This window comes from Hippopotamus amphibius, chromosome X, assembly GCF_030028045.1.
Source record: "Hippopotamus amphibius kiboko isolate mHipAmp2 chromosome X, mHipAmp2.hap2, whole genome shotgun sequence".
Classification (NCBI taxonomy): domain Eukaryota; kingdom Metazoa; phylum Chordata; class Mammalia; order Artiodactyla; family Hippopotamidae; genus Hippopotamus; species Hippopotamus amphibius.
The window spans coordinates 117,717,010-117,732,885 of NC_080203.1; the positions used below are offsets into that span (position 1 = coordinate 117,717,010).

Sequence of the window (15,876 nt, forward strand, 5' to 3'; positions counted from 1 at the left end):
GTAGTGGGATTGCTGGGTCATATGGTAGTTCAATTTTTAGCTTTTTAAGGAACTTCCATACTGCTTTCCATAGTGGCTGCACCAATTTACATTCCCACCAACAGTGCAGAAGAGTCCCCTTTTCTCTGCACCTTCTCCAGCATTTATTGTTTCTAGATTTTTTGATGATGGCCATTCTGACCGGTGTGAAGTGATACCTCATTGTGGCTTTGACTTGCATTTCTTTAATGATTAGTGATGTTGAGCATCTTTTCATGTGTTTGTTGGCCATGTGCATGTCTTCTTTGGAGAAATGTCTATTTAGGTCTTCCACCCATTTGTGGATTGGGTTATTTGGAACTCTTGTATTAAACTCCATAGCAAAATAAGTTTCACAGGCATCAATATTTAAATGTAAAATAACAAAACAATAAAAAGCTTCCCCAAAAAGCAAGGAGACTACATATATTATATAGAATGGGATTGCAGAAACTATTTTTTAAGAAAGATAGGTATCTGACTATTTGGAAATATTTAAGTGTTGTTTGTCAAAAGATACCATATACAAAGTATAATGGAGAGAAATATATTGAGGGGAAAATAGTATAATAGAATGACATAAAATTTTAAGTTCTATAATATTTTTTAAAGGTCTCATAAGTTGACAAGAAAATAACAATACATAAATGCTCCTCCATATGTCACTGCTGGGAATATGAACTATTATAACTTCTTAGTAACAGTAGGAATCTATCCTATAGGGAAAAAAAGAATATATACATAATAAGAGTATTTAGTACAGCAGCATTTATCGTGGAGAAATAATTGGAGACATAGTGTAACCCTCAACAAGACATTAGTCGGCTGTGTTAGAGTACATTCACATCGTGGACTTTTAGACAGCCATTGAAAACAATGGAGTAGAAGCACACATGCACGTGCATGTGTGTCTGTGTGTCTGTGTATCTCTACGTGATCATGGGAAAAAGTGTACCAGGTTAACGAGATGGATTACCGGTGGAGAAGATAAAAGTGATGAGAGGGAAAGGAGAAGGAGGTAGAGGTGAAGACAAAAAAGGAAAGGAACAACATTTCACACAGAAAAAGCATGTATAAAATTACACTTGTGCCTTTATAAGAATGTATATATGTATATATAGTAGAAAATTAACATTTTAAAAGTAATTTCTTGGACTTCCCTGGTGGCACAGTGGTTAATAATCCGTCTGACAATGCAGGGGACATGAGTTCATGGAAGATCCCACATGCTTTGGAGCAACTAAGCCCGTGAGCCACAACTACTGGGCCTGTGTGCCGCAACTACTGAAGCCTACATGCCTAGAGCCCGTGCTCCTCAACAAGAGAAGCCACCGCAATGAGACGCCTGTGGACTGCAACAAAGAGTAGCCCCTGCTCACCACAACTAGAGAAAGCCAGCACACAGCAACGAAGACCCAATGCAGGCAAAAATAAAATGAATAAATTTGTAAAAAAATTATTTTAAAAAGTCATTTCTTTTGCTCAAACTTCTTTATCTAAGAACTCTTAACCAATTCAAAGTCACTAATTCAAATTACTGAGGTTTTATTTCAATGAATTAAACCTAAGCAGTAGTTTGGAAGGAAATCTTTTTAATGATACAGAGTGTAGAATTGTGAGAATTTTATTGTTTATCTTTGCTACAGAGTTTTCTATACTAATCTGAATCCAGGAGAACAGACTAATGTTTAGGCCTGTGATTTTCAAACTTTAGGGGCGGCGAAGTAGAGGGACGTGGAATGCATCCCTCTCCACAAATGTATCGGGAATGCACCAAAAGATGCAATAATTCCCACAGAGAACCAACTGAACATCAGCAGACGACTTCGGACACCAGAAAGGACTGCAAGGATCCTGACATAACAGGTAGGGAGGCATCTACAATGGCTAAAAGAAGGTGAAGTGGCGGACCTGTGGCAGATGGGAGGGAGTGAGAAACATACAGAAGGTCTGCACCACAGCTCAGCGTTCCCGGACTGAGACGTCGATTCACAGCTGAACAGAGGGTCCGGGAGCGGGAGTGTGGGAACTGGAGAGCTGGTTCAGGGTGAGAAACATTGTTGCCAGTAAGGAGACAGACCGAGAGGACAGGAGGGAAGAGGTCTGTGGCGAGGAGTTCCTGCCCCTGAGAGCTGCCCGGCCATGATGGCAGCTGGATGCTGCAGGCTCACGGGCAGGGGGGAGGAGCTGCGGGCATAGCCTCTCTCTTTCGGCACCTGCAACGGGCAGAGGAGGAACCCCTGTGGGCCATCTAAGGCACTCAGGGATAACAAGGACCCCCAGGCCCTCAGGTAGGGCTAGCTTAAAGCCCCGGCAGGCAGCCGAGAGCAGGCTTAGAGCACCAGCAGCAGGGAGGCAGCTGAGAACAAAAAAAACCCAGAGAGAGGCCCAACTCTGAGACATTCTGTTTACACCTGAGCCACCCGCGTCCCTCTGCAACAGGCACCTCCAAGCCTGACTGAAACAACAGTGCACTACTGCTCACTCACTCCCAGGGGAAGGAGCCACTATTGTACCCTCTCCCTCACCACACACAAGTGCTTACAGACGAACAATAAAGGAAGCCCTGCTGGTCACAGAATAACACAAAAAACCCAAGGCAAGTAGAAGGACACTTACAGTTGAGACTCTAAGGAAACAGAAATATTAGTATCAATTTTATTGAAATGGTCCATTCTGGGATCAGTTCAAGTTTTTTTTTTTTTTATTAATTACGATCTTAGTCCTAAGGAATCTACAAGTTTTATAACATATTTTTTATTCTATTTTTTTTCTATTTTTATTTTTAGCCTTTTTATATACTTCTATTTCTAGCTAAGTTTTTTGTAGTGCGGACTATATATCTCTCCTACCTTCTTTATCTCTATCTTTTATACATTTCTATTCCTTTCTTTTTATTTGCATATTTCCAGTCACACTACGCTCTTCTGTTGTCCTGTCTTCTATCCTTTTTTAGTTTATTTTATCTTAAAATACTTATAAGCAACACTATCGATCTGCTCAGACTCCTTGCTCTATTCTCCAGATGACACACCACCTTGGTATTTAATATTAGGTTTTTGTCTTTATCTTAGTTCTTAGTATAATTGCCTAATTTCATTCTGAGACTCTCCATTCTGTCTGGTGGTACTCTAGCTCTTTTTTATATTTGATCCTAGCTTTCAATATCTCCCTGGATTTGTGTTTGTGTGTGTAAGGTGTTATTTGTTTGTTTGTTTGTTTTTGCTTTTGTTTTTGTTTTCTTCTGTTTTGGTTTTCAATTTCTGTTGGTTTTCTCTTTGAATATCTGATATCATACTGGGGTTCTTCTGTCAGGTCTTTCTAGTGCCTTATGTTCTGTTGGATTCAGTAATTGTGTGTCTTATACATGTATGTGTTTCCTAGACTTAGTATTTGTTTGACCCAACAGTCTGCCATTAGTCGGGGGCTTGGACAGTCTTCTATAAACCCCTCTATTGCCAGGACAAGCAACCCCTGAAGTTTGGACTACCATGAGGAAACAAAGAAACACCATGCAGGCAAAGGAGCAGGAAAAAAACCCACAATACCACATAAATGAAGAGGAAATAGGAAAAATGCCTGAAAAAGAATTCAGAGTAACGATAGTAAAAATGATACAGAATCTCGATAACAAAATACAGGAAGTACAAGAAACAGTTCATAAGAACTCAGAAGAACTAAAGAACAAACAAACAGCAATGGATAACAAAATAACTGAAATTAAAAATACTCTAGATGCTCTAACCAGCAGAATGACTGAGGCAGAAGAATGAATAAGTGAGCTGGAAGATCAAATGGGGGAAATAACTGCCACAGAGCAGGAAAAAGAAAAAAGAATAAAAAGAATAGAAGACAGTCTCAGAGACCTCAGTGATAACATTAAGCGTACCAATATTTGAATCATAGGCATCCCAGAAGAAGAAGGAAAAAAAAGGGTCTGAGAAAATCTTTGAAGAGGTTATAGTGGAAAACTTCCCCAACATGGGAAAGGAAATAATTAACCAAGTCCAAGAAGCACAGAGAGTTGCATACAGAACAAACCCAAGGAGAAATACACCAAGGCACATATTAATCAAACTAACAACAATTAAACACAAAGAAAAAATATTAAAAGCAGCAAGAGAAGAGCAACAAATAACATATAAGGGAAAACCCATATGGATAACAGCTGACCTTCCTACAGAAACTCTGCAGGCCAGAAGGGAATGGCAGGATATACTGAAAGTCCTGAAAGAGAGAAACCTACAGCCAAGAATACTCTACCCAGCAAGAATCTCATTCAGATTCGATGGAGAAATCAAAAGCTTTAGAGACAAGCAAAAGTTAAGAGAATTCAGCACCACCAAACCAGCCTTACAACAAGTGCTAAAGGAACTTCTCTAAGTAGGAAACACAAGAAAAGGAAAACACCTACAAATACAAACCCAAAACAATTAAGAAAATGGTAATTGGAACACACATGTCAATACTCACCTTAAATGTAAATGGATTAAATGCTCCAACCAAAAGACACAGATTGGCTGAATGAATACAAAAACAAGACCCTTCTATATGCTGCCTACAAGAAACCCACTTCAGACCAAGGGACACATATAGACTGAAACGAAAGGGATGGAAAAAGATATTCCATGCACACGGAAGTCAAAAGAAAGCTGGAGTAGCAATACTCATATCAGACAAATTAGACTTGAAAGTAAAGACTATTCCAAGAGACAAGGAAGGACACTCCATAATGATCAAGGGATCCATCCAAGAAGAACAGATCACAATGGTAAATATCTATGCCCCCAACATAGGAGCACCTCAATACATAAGGCAAATGCTAACAGCCATAAAAGGGGAAATTGACAGTAACACAATAATAGTAGGAGACTTGAACACCCCACTTACATCAATGGACAGATCATCCAAACAGAAAATAAATAAGGACACACAAGCTTTAAAGGACACATTAGACCATCTCAACTTAATTGATATTTATAGGACATTCCATCCAAAAACGACAGAATACACTTTCTTCTCAAGTGCACACGGAACATTTTCCAGGATAGATCACATCTTGGGTCACAAATCAAGCCTTGGTAAATTCAAGAAAATTGAAATCACATCAAGCATCTTCTCTGACCACAACGCCATGAGACTACATATCAATTACAGGAAAAAAACTGCAAAAAATACAAACACATGGAGGCTAAACAATTCACTATTAAACAACCAAGAAATCATTAAAGAAATCAAAAAGGAAATAAAAAAATATCTAGAAACAAATGACAATGAAAACACAACAACCCCAAACCTATGGGATGCAGCAAAAGCAGTTCTAAGAGAGAAGTTTATAGCAATACAGTCCTACCTTGAGAAACAAGAAAAATATCGAATAAACAACCTAAACTTACAGTTAAAACAATTAGAGAAAGAAGAACAAAGAAACCCCAAAGTGAGCAGAAGGAAAGAAATCATAAAGATCAGATCAGAAGTAAATGAAAAAGAAAGAAAGGAAGCAATAGCAAAAATTAATGAAACTAAAAGCTGGTTCTTTGAAAAGATAAACAAAATTGATAAACCATTAGGCAGACTCATCAAGAAAAAAAGGGAGAAGATGCAAATCAACAGAATTAGAAATTCAAACTTTTGCTTATACCATAATCACCTGAGGGCTTATGAAAAGACAGACTGTGGAACTACCTTACCCCACACTCCCACCTCCCCCACTCCATATTCCCCACCCCTCTGAGTCAGTAAGTCTGGATTAGGACTAAAGAATTTACATTCCTGACAAGTTCCCCAGGGAAGCTGATGCTATTGGCCTGGGAACCACACTTTCAAAACCGATGGTCTAAAGCAAGCTAGTGCCTACAGGAGGAAAAATGACTCTCAAGATGCCCCCTTCACCATAGCTGTACTCACATTTAAACCAGCTTTCTTCCAATAATAGTTGCTATACTGGTTAATCATGCACTTTGTTTTTTCCTTAAACTTTTCTTCTGAGTCAATAGACCACCAAGGATCCAGGTTTCCATTTTTATCATATTTTCTACCTGGAAAAAAGGAAAGTTAAAAGATACTGGTATTATTTATGGAAACAAGTTCATTTCTTCATCTTCCCTTTCCCTCACTTCAACAAGCAGCAGGGACCACTCCTGGAAGAAGTTCCTGCCTTCTCTCCAGTGACACAGGTTAATTGTAAAAAGCAAGGAAAGGAGAAAGAGGTCTGAGGAAGTTCTTTCCCTCTAAGCAACAAAGAATACTTTTCAAGACTTATCAACTTATAGCATGTACCATTCTTGACCAATCTTAGATTCTTTTTTTCATGGGCTCTAACCCAAAGTATTCTCTACAATATGAAACGAAATGGTTTTCAGAAAGCCCATGGAAGGAGTCGAAGCGCCACTACCAGTGAAATTCCAAACGATCCATAGGAACAGCCTTGGTGAGTCACTCACACCCTGTGACCACAGCCCCTGACTCAGCTCTAAAGGATCATGTTTCCTCCAAGTTGCCAGGAGCCCAGAGACACATAAAACCTCTGTTATGAATCATTCCACAGCCATCAGTGTAGATGGAAGGCCCATCTGTCCTGCTTTGACAAGGAAGGTTGCTCTAAAAAGAGAACTTGGAACAAGAATGGAAATCTCCAAAACATAATAGAAAAAAAGATTAGTTATACACGCTTTTTTGCTACAGGCTCACTCTTCATTTTCTCTACATTCCTAAAAAAAAAGGTCTGAGTGTATCTGGACTATCTTCTATACTCAAAGTTAATATTGGTTTAAAGTTAATTATGCAGAGAACTCTTCACTGGGCTTACAAGAAAGTCCCCTAAGCAAAGGTGTTAACTGAAACAATCCAAAGTTCTTCAGCAAGGCTGGATGCCACTACCACCACACCCTGGGAGAGCAAAGAGTCACTGTCCTCGACCCACTAAACAAGCGATCATTAAATAGTTACTGTGCAAGGCACTGTTCTAAGTATTGGTTACAGAGTGAAACGCCATCTTCAGATTCTGTCCTTTGAGAGAGAATCCAAAAGGCTTCCAGAAAACTCTGAGGGAGAACTATACTTAAGTTTCCCAGGAAGAAAGGCCCAGAACCAAGAGACCACTACTGGCTTTTGTTTCTTACCTGAGACTCTCCTCTCAGATAACCCAAACATACAGTTCAGAAAGTGTAGCTGTGGGGATTCAGATGACTACAAGGCAGCTACATTTTAACAGGGAGGGGAGGCCAGGGCGGGCAAAAAATTTAGGTGATTAAGGAAAGGCTGGTGGGAGTACAAGAATCATCCCGAAGGAGAGGAACCAAAAGAGTCTCTGGCCCTGGGGTAGGCATCCAGGAAAGGATGTTGGAGACATCACAGACATGGAAGAAAGAGGTCGCTCTATACAGTGTTGCCTTGGGCCAGGTGGTTCTTGAGTCTGTCCTGCAAATCACTGTGTACATGTGGATGTGATTGCAATTTGCTGCTAATTCCTAAGTTTCACAGATTTCATGTGGCTTTCCAATAATACTCCAAAGTTAAAGGAGAAAGGAGTTCTGATTTAAAATGGTGACTCTCAAAGGGCAATCACTTCTTTAGTTTATGCCATATTCTGCTCTTTGTTTAAATGTCATCAAGATACACAGCATACTCTATATTATTCATTATTAGGAAAGCATAGCCTTTCTAAAAAAATTCTGAATATATGACAGCATAGAGAAAAATAGAGATTAAGCATTGCATAATCCTTGAAATAGTATAAAAGAACCAGTCAGCCAAGCTTCAGAGTCCTAACTCGCTGAGTCCTAACTTGGCAGCATGTATAATCATCTTCAGAGCAGAGCTCACACCTTCAGGGAGAGCATCTCAAAATGGTGAATAAAGAAATGAAAGGAAGAGAAGCTATAAAGTAATTCCTTTAACTCTTGTGGCAGCTAAATGCAAAGCTAATTTCATTGAAATTACAAGGTCTTTTTTTTTCATTCTACCCCATCTCCAATGGGAACAATTATTTATTTATTGCACACTATCACAGCAAGACACAGGGGAAAGTTTTCAATCAGCAATTACACTGCTTTGGATAATCCTCAATCTATGATGATGCCACTATGCAAAGGTAATAGCAACGATTAACATCCATATCGTCAACATATCGTCAACCATAAAAGCATCAGCTTATACACTGAACCAGTACTTACCATTATTATCAAATCCATGTGTAAATTCATGTCCAACAATTACTCCTATAGCACCATAACTCAGAGATCTACAGCATAAATATATAATTGGGAGAAAATTACAAGCATGAATGTTCGTCAGAGCATAATCCTTTAATTTTTTCTCAACGAAAAGCCAAGATAATCGGTTTTCTACTAACCACGCCCACAAAATTGTAAAAATAATAAAAGTAAACACATCCTTCTCATTAAAATAGACAAAGAAAATATAATTTCTAACATTGTCATTATGAGCATGTATGGGCCTTAGTTCCTACCCTGTGAAATTAGGGATGTGAAAGAGATGGTTTTTAAAGTCCCTTCCAGCTCTAGGGCTTCTATGATTCTATATTCGCTCTAGCTGTAGTTTATATTTATAAACACCCAAAGCAGCAGCAGGGTTTGAAAAGATCCTGTCAGTAAACATACCACTTATTTTTTATCTGAGAACCTGTTGAAAAATCACTATAGACTTAGAAGTTAAATTGTTTTCCAAATGTAGTCATAAAACAGGAACAGAGCAGAGATTAAAAGGGATCACTCTGCTTTCAAAGGTAGTCACGTTCCTCTGCTTCTTCGACAAAGTCACAACTGAACAGACTGTGAAGCCTGAACCAGATATGGGAAAGGCGTTACATTATTTCTCTTCACCTCTAAAGAAGCAGGTGGTAGATCACCTACAAAGGTAACCATTGACAATTCCACCCACCCTGAATGCATGTGCCCCTCCTCCCACCAAGAGGAAATCTATTTCCTTCCCCTTGAATCTGGATGGGCCTCGGGACTTGCTGTGGCCAACAGAATGCAATGGAAGGGGCCAGGTGTGACTTCTGGGCAGAGGCCTTATAGCTTCCATTTTTGTGCTCCCTTGGAAGTCAGCTGCAATGTAAAGAAGTTGGAGTAATGAGCTGGAGAAAGAGAGTCCAAGTGAAGCAAGTGAGAGAAGCCAAACGTTGAGAGACCTTTAAAGGAAGAGAGAGGCCCAGCCAGGCCTCAGTCATTCAAGCCAGCCCAACCAAGGCAACAGACACGTGAGCAAAATCATCTTAGATCCTATGGCCCTAATCGAGCTGCTCCAGCCAATACTACATGGAGCAGAAACAAGCTGTCTTGGGCTTCCTTGGTGGCACAGTGGTTAAAAATCCACCTGCCAATGCAGGAGACATGGGTTAGATCCCTGGGCTGGGAAGATCCCACATGCCACAGAGCAACTAAGCCCGTGTGCCACAACTACTGAGCCCATGTGCCGCAACTACTGAAGCCCATGCGCCTAGAGCCCGTGCTCCACAAGAGAAGCCACCATAATGAGAAGCCTGCACACCACAACGAAGATTAACCCCCGCTTGCCACAACTAGAGAAGGCCCGTGTGCAGCAACAAAGACCCAACGCAGCCAAAATAAATAAATAAATAATAAAATAAATCTTTAAAAAAAAAAAGAAAGAAAAAGAGAAACAAGCTGTCTTAGCTGAGTACTGCCCAAATTGTAGAATCATGAGCCAACAGTGGTGGCACTTTGTTACGTAGCAATAGGTAACTGAAAGAGAACATATAAATGATATATTAGAAAATCAACAGGTGGGCTTCCCTATGTGTGTGTCTGGGATCTTCTCTCTCAACTAAAAGTTCCCTGAAGGCCAAACCCTTATCTACTTGATTGCTGCTAAATTCTCTGTACCTAATACCCAGTAAGAAAGTAATAATGATTTAACTAATTAACTTTACCATTTCTTCTGCAAGTGACAGATCAATATGTACCTTATTTTAGTCATTTAACGTGTACATGAGGATTACAGACAACTTAAAATCCTTGTTATAAGGATTCTTCCTGAGATTTGTAATTATACTAAAAATATTTCACAGTTGGTTCCTGACATGCAACATCAAAGTCACCCAGCAAATAGACAGGACCTATATGTGGAAGGAACAAAAATTTTTGAAGCAACATGTTATTACAGGACATACTGATCCTTAACATCTTAATTGTTTGTCTCAACTATACCCAAGGAAGTGCTGTAAGATTTAATTTTTCCCCTTGGTAGCAATTCCTTCCTTTGTTATTTCTTTCCTGCAAGGTAATTTGCATTTGAAAAAATGCTTTCCTACTGTTTTTCCATCATTGCAAACCTTCATTAAAGAAGAGTAAAATTATGCATTTCAATCATAGATCTATCAAGCAGTGTGGGACAAACTTGTAATTTTACATAGTGCTAATTTTTGCAGCAGTAGCTATCACTATGCAGCCTGTAACATTTTGTTTTTTCCAGGACTCTCAGCTCTCTGAGAATAGAACTCGGTCCTCTACAAGCCTCTGTCAAGGCTGTTGACTGGATGAATTTAAGGGATGAACAATGGAAGCTTACAGCAACTGCTCTGCAATAAATGTCCCTTAAGAGGGACTGCTCCAACGAGCCTCCTATTTGCAAAGGGTAATAGAGAATTCAGAAAATGATTGAATCATTGCAAGTTCCAATTCTCAGTTACATAATCACAATCCTTTGGGCAAGAGACAAGGAAAAAGTAATTTTAGATGACAGCCTGACAATGATAATGTTTCATAATACTAAATTCACATCTTCCATTTTATCAATGGACATTATTTAAATTAGCATGTCATAAAAATAAATAAATAAACTCGTATGCCTTTTAAAATGTGACTTGCTGGCCACAAACAAGAAGACTCCTGCGGAGAAAATCTAGCCTTCCAAAAATAAAATGGGGAAGATGACAATTTTTCCACCTACTCAGTTTCTCTTTTGTTCTTACTACCCAATAGGTTTAACATATGCATAGGATTTGCTGTCGACAACAAAACAACCGTACTGCTGTCTGGAGCAACCATGAGCTCATGCTGTCATCAAGTAAAGGTTACTCTATGCCTGAAGTGGAAATTCATAAAAATCTCAGAGTTACAAGCAGCTTTAAGGTCATTTAGTTCAATTCCTTAGCAGAGATCTACAAAAACCCATTCAAATGGTCCTAAGACTTCTCCCCTTAGGTATGTCCAATAACCAGGAGCTCATCCCCTTCTGAGGCGGCCCATTCCCTCTTCGAGTAATTCTAAATAAAACAGTGCTCCCTAATGTTGATCTGGAATTTCTCTCCTATCTATTGGTCTAGCATAGTGGTCTAAGGTATTCTAGCTGAACACCCTCTGACCTCCCCAAATTTAGTAAATGATTCTGCTACTTTAACTTTCCTTCAAAAATGTGAAGACAGTTACAAGGTTATCCCTCAAGTGTTCTCTTCTCAAGTTCTTTCAACTCTTTCTTCAGTCGAGTTCTAGACCAGCAGTTCCCAAAATATAGGGAAAAAAGGGGAGTTTAGGAACTTCTTGCAAAACTTCTTGGGAATTTTTATGCTGCCAAGTATTGTGATTCTCCAAAACAAAGGGAAGGGGAGGATGACTCACCTCTATTACTACTTCATGGAACACACACTTTGTGATATGTTGTCTCAGGCTGTTTACATTCCTGATTCTTTCCTCTGGAAATAATTCAGCTTGTTGATGTTGCCACAATTAGACCCAACACTCATGGGAGGTCTAAGCTGACCAGTGTGAGCAGAAAGAATACCCACTCGTTGGTTCTGGAGGAGATTCATCAAGAACAGATGGATGTATGGGAACCCATCTCACTAGACTGTGATTCCCATCTCTCCAGCATCTCCATATTTCCAATGTTGAGTGCCCAAAAGATGCTAAATAATTACATTCATTGAATGGGTATCTTAACAGAGGATCAATGGCTTCAATGCAAACATAGAACACTTAGGAAAAAAATAAAAATCTCTCTCCCATTCAGCATAAGGTTGAACACTAACATTTCCTAAGTTTCTATGATTTTGACTGTTATATCAGAAAATCATCTCATGGACCCAATAAACAAATACATTGACCAATAAATTCAAAACCCAACAGACTATGTCCAAGTGTGCAGATATATAACCATAATAACAGAAGATCGGTTAAACTGCTAATGGTAAGCAGGATCAAAGAATTCTAGGACTTTTTTAGTTAGAAGCAAGCTTAGAGAGTATTTAGCCTAATCCTTCAATTTTATGGAAATATATATATAAATTTCTAATCTTAACAACAGAGAAAATTGATTCCAAATATCCGAACACTGATAAAAACTATGCAGCTGAGACCTGGGATGATATTAATAGATTTGGTCTATACATACTGATAATTTTCATTTATGCTAATGATAGTGCTTCCCTATAGTAGGCTTTATCGATGCCTGCTCCTGTTCCCCGGCACTCATCATTTTCAAGCACACCAATCCTACAGCTTCCAGCTGCCAGCACCTGAAACCTGAGGGCTTTCTCTGGCCACCAGAGCCCTCTAGGCCTATGCTAGGCAATGCCAGGGAGTTAATACACCTGGTGGCAGTCCTCAATCAATGATGGAAAGTGAGTTGGAAGACAAATACCCCAGCTCCCTTGCCCCTGAGACAGAACCATGCTGAAGCATACTCTATAATTCCCCAGCAGAGTTGAGCCCCAGTTGCCCACAGTAATAACTGGCTTTAAAAAAAAAAAGTGGAGGAGGGACTTCCCTGGTGGTGCAGTGGTTACAAATCCACCTGACAATGCAGTGGACACAGGTTTGAGCCCTGGTCCAGGAAGATCCCACATGCCGCGGAGCAACTAAGCCTGAGAGCCACAACTACTGAGCCTGTGTGCCACAACTACTGAATCCCATGCGCCTAGAGCCTGTGCTCCGCAACAAGAGAAGTCACTGCAATAAGAAGCCTGCGCACCACAACGAAGAGTAGCCCCCGCTCGCCACAACTAGAGAAAGCCCATGTGCAGCAACAAAGACCCAATGAAGCCAAAAAATTAAATAAATGTATTTTTTTTTAAAAAGTAGAGGAGAAGGAGGGAGAGGAGAGTCAGAAGGAGATGTGACTATGGATGAATGATCAGAGAATTGCAACTCTGCCAGTTTGGAAGATGGAGGAAGAGGACCATGAGCCAAGGAATGTGGACCACCTCTAGAAACTAGAAAAGGCAAAGAAATAGATTCTTCCCTATAGCTTCCAGAAACAAACGCAGCTCTGCCAACATCTTGTGTTTAGCCCAGTGAGACCTAGGTTGCACTTCTGAACTACAGAACTATAAGCTAGTAAATTTACATTGTTTTAAGCCACTATATTTGTGACAATTCATTATGACAGCCATAGAAAACTCATGTGACACAATTTATTGGTTTCCTTCCCTCCCTGTCCCACTTCCCCACTCCCCTGCTGGTGCTTCCTGATGTCACCTTTCAAAAGAACTACTTGTGGGGATAAACGGGGAGGGTTGGGGGGGAATGAATTGGGAGACTGAGATACCAAATTGTACGCTCTAAATATATGCAGTTTATCGTATGTTAACTGTATCTCAATAAAAGTTCTAAAAAAAAAAAAAGAAAGAAACTGCCTGCCAATGCAGGGGACATGGGTTCAATCCCTGCCCCAGGAAGATCCCACATGCTGCGGAGCAACTAAGCCCGTGCACCACAACTGTTGAGTCTGTGTGCTGCAGTTACTGAAGCCTGTGCACCTAGGGTCTGTGCTCAGCAACAAGAGAAGCCACCACAATGAGGAGCCCATGCACCACAATGAAGAGTAGCCTCCACTTGCCGCAACTAGAGAAAACCTGCGTGCAGCAACGAAGACCCAACTTAGCCAATAAATAGGTTAATTAATTAATTTAAAAAAGATATCCCTCTAAAGAGTCTTTCACCACTATTTTCATAATAAAGTTTAAAATTGGCTATTAAAAAAACAAACAAAAAAAACTACTTGTACTTGGATCCATGTCACAGAATCTGCTTCTGGGAAAGCCCAAATCAAAACATTGCCCCTGTATTTCTCTCATTTATACATGTATGTGATCCCATATCTTTTTAACTTGTATAATCATATTCAAATTGTCATTTATCCAAACCAAAATACAAGAGACAACTAAAATCAAGACTAAATTTTCTGCGCATTAAAGCACCAGAGCAAGCAAAGGCACATAATAAAAGTGGTGATATTACCGACAATGTATATTATCAGAATTCCCACTATATATGGAAATTCTGAATTACGAGTCCATAATGTGTTGGTATTGACAGCCTTTAAACTGAAATCCCTAACTCCAGACACTGTCCATTTCTAACCTACTGTATAGCTACCCAGGTTAAACTTCTAAGACAAATTTATCTCTACTTGCTCAAAAACTTCAATATTTTCTTTCTTCTTTTTTAATTAATTAATTAATTTATTGGCTGCATTGGGTCTTCACTGCTGCACATGGGCTTTCTCTAGTTGTGGCGAGCGGGGGCTACCCTTCTTTGTGGTGCGCGTGCTTCTCATTGCGGTGGCTTCTCTTGTTGCAGAGCATAGGCTCTAGGTGCGTGGGTTTCAGTAGTTGTGGCACACAGGCTCAACAGTTGTGGTTCACGGGTTCTAGAGCACAGGCTCAGTAGTTGTGGCTCATGGGCTTAGTTGCTCTGCGTCATGTGGGATCTTCCTGGAGCAGGGATCGAACCCGTGTCCCCTGCATTGGCAGGTGGATTCTTAACCACTGCGCCACCTTGGAAGTCTAAAAACTTCAATATTTTCTATTGCCTGATGTCCAGGCTCCTTAGTGGCATTCAGAGCACTCCAATATCAAACATCAACCTCCTTTTCCAGACTGCTTTTCTACTATTTCCCATCGAATAACGCTTGGACCAGCCAAACTAGACTCTTTGCTATTCTAAAAGCAATTTTCTTTCCTCTTCTCACGTTGTTTCTTTCATCTGGAATTGTTTTAGATCCGTCACCATTAACTCAAATCCCAACAATCCTTCAAGGTCCAAATATTTCTGGTATAACTCAATGCACAAGTGAACAAATGCATAAAAAATGAAAGCTACCTGTGTATAGGTTGGCTTTCCTACCCAGTTATATACCCCGGTAACAAGAATCAGAAAACAAATACCTAACATAGTGAGAGTGGGGCCAATCCATGCCAGGTTCCATGTCTTCTTTTTCCTGAACGACCATTTGCTTTGTTTTTTTTAACTTTACATTCTGTGCTCAGCCAAAACATCATGTTCTTCCTTACTCGTCAGAAACTGATTTTACTTACCGAGGATATTCTGTTCCCCAAAAGAAAGGCTTCTGGAGCTCTCCTGCTGGAAATCCTGGGAGAAAGAAAAACAAACAAAAATTGTCAGGGATATAGAGATTGATTTAATGATGTGTACCTGGTTCTGGTTTTAGCTTTAGCTTTGAAGTTTCAAAGGCCCACCTGAAAGGTACTCCTCATGGAGCTGGGAGCCCTCTAAGAGATTCAGCTGTCCTTAAGATGGTATTAATTCAACTGAGTTTGAAATCAGTGCATTCCATCAGTTTCGAGGAAACCATTTTGCATGGATACACTTTTGGCAGTGTCCAGGCTGCTGTGAACTGGGTTCCTTCATACACAGCACATGTAAGAGGCTTCTAGCTATTCTGCAGCTTCCCGTGTGATGCAGAAAAGGCCAGCTTTATGGGCATACAACCAGTGCAGTCACACAGGGCCCCCATGCAGAGGGGCCCTGCACTGGATTTAATGCTGTGTTGTCACTGTCTGAAATGCTTAACAATTTTATGTTTGAATGTGATTTTGGAAGTAGAGACCGAGGGGACAAGAAAACATGCCAT

The 15,876-nt window shown here is 40.0% G+C and overlaps 1 protein-coding gene across 1 annotated transcript in view; it reads right to left on the minus strand.

The window, feature by feature from the left end:
* Positions 1 to 15,876, minus strand: part of PHEX (phosphate regulating endopeptidase X-linked) — a 208,118-nt gene that overhangs the window by 17,233 nt on the left and 175,009 nt on the right. Inside the window, exons 16-18 of the mRNA XM_057718360.1 lie at positions 15,320 to 15,374; positions 8,193 to 8,260; positions 5,926 to 6,056 (exon numbers count right to left, since the gene is read on the minus strand). Coding sequence (XP_057574343.1) covers positions 5,926 to 6,056; positions 8,193 to 8,260; positions 15,320 to 15,374 — 254 coding nt within the window. The remainder of the gene's footprint in view (positions 1 to 5,925; positions 6,057 to 8,192; positions 8,261 to 15,319; positions 15,375 to 15,876) is intronic.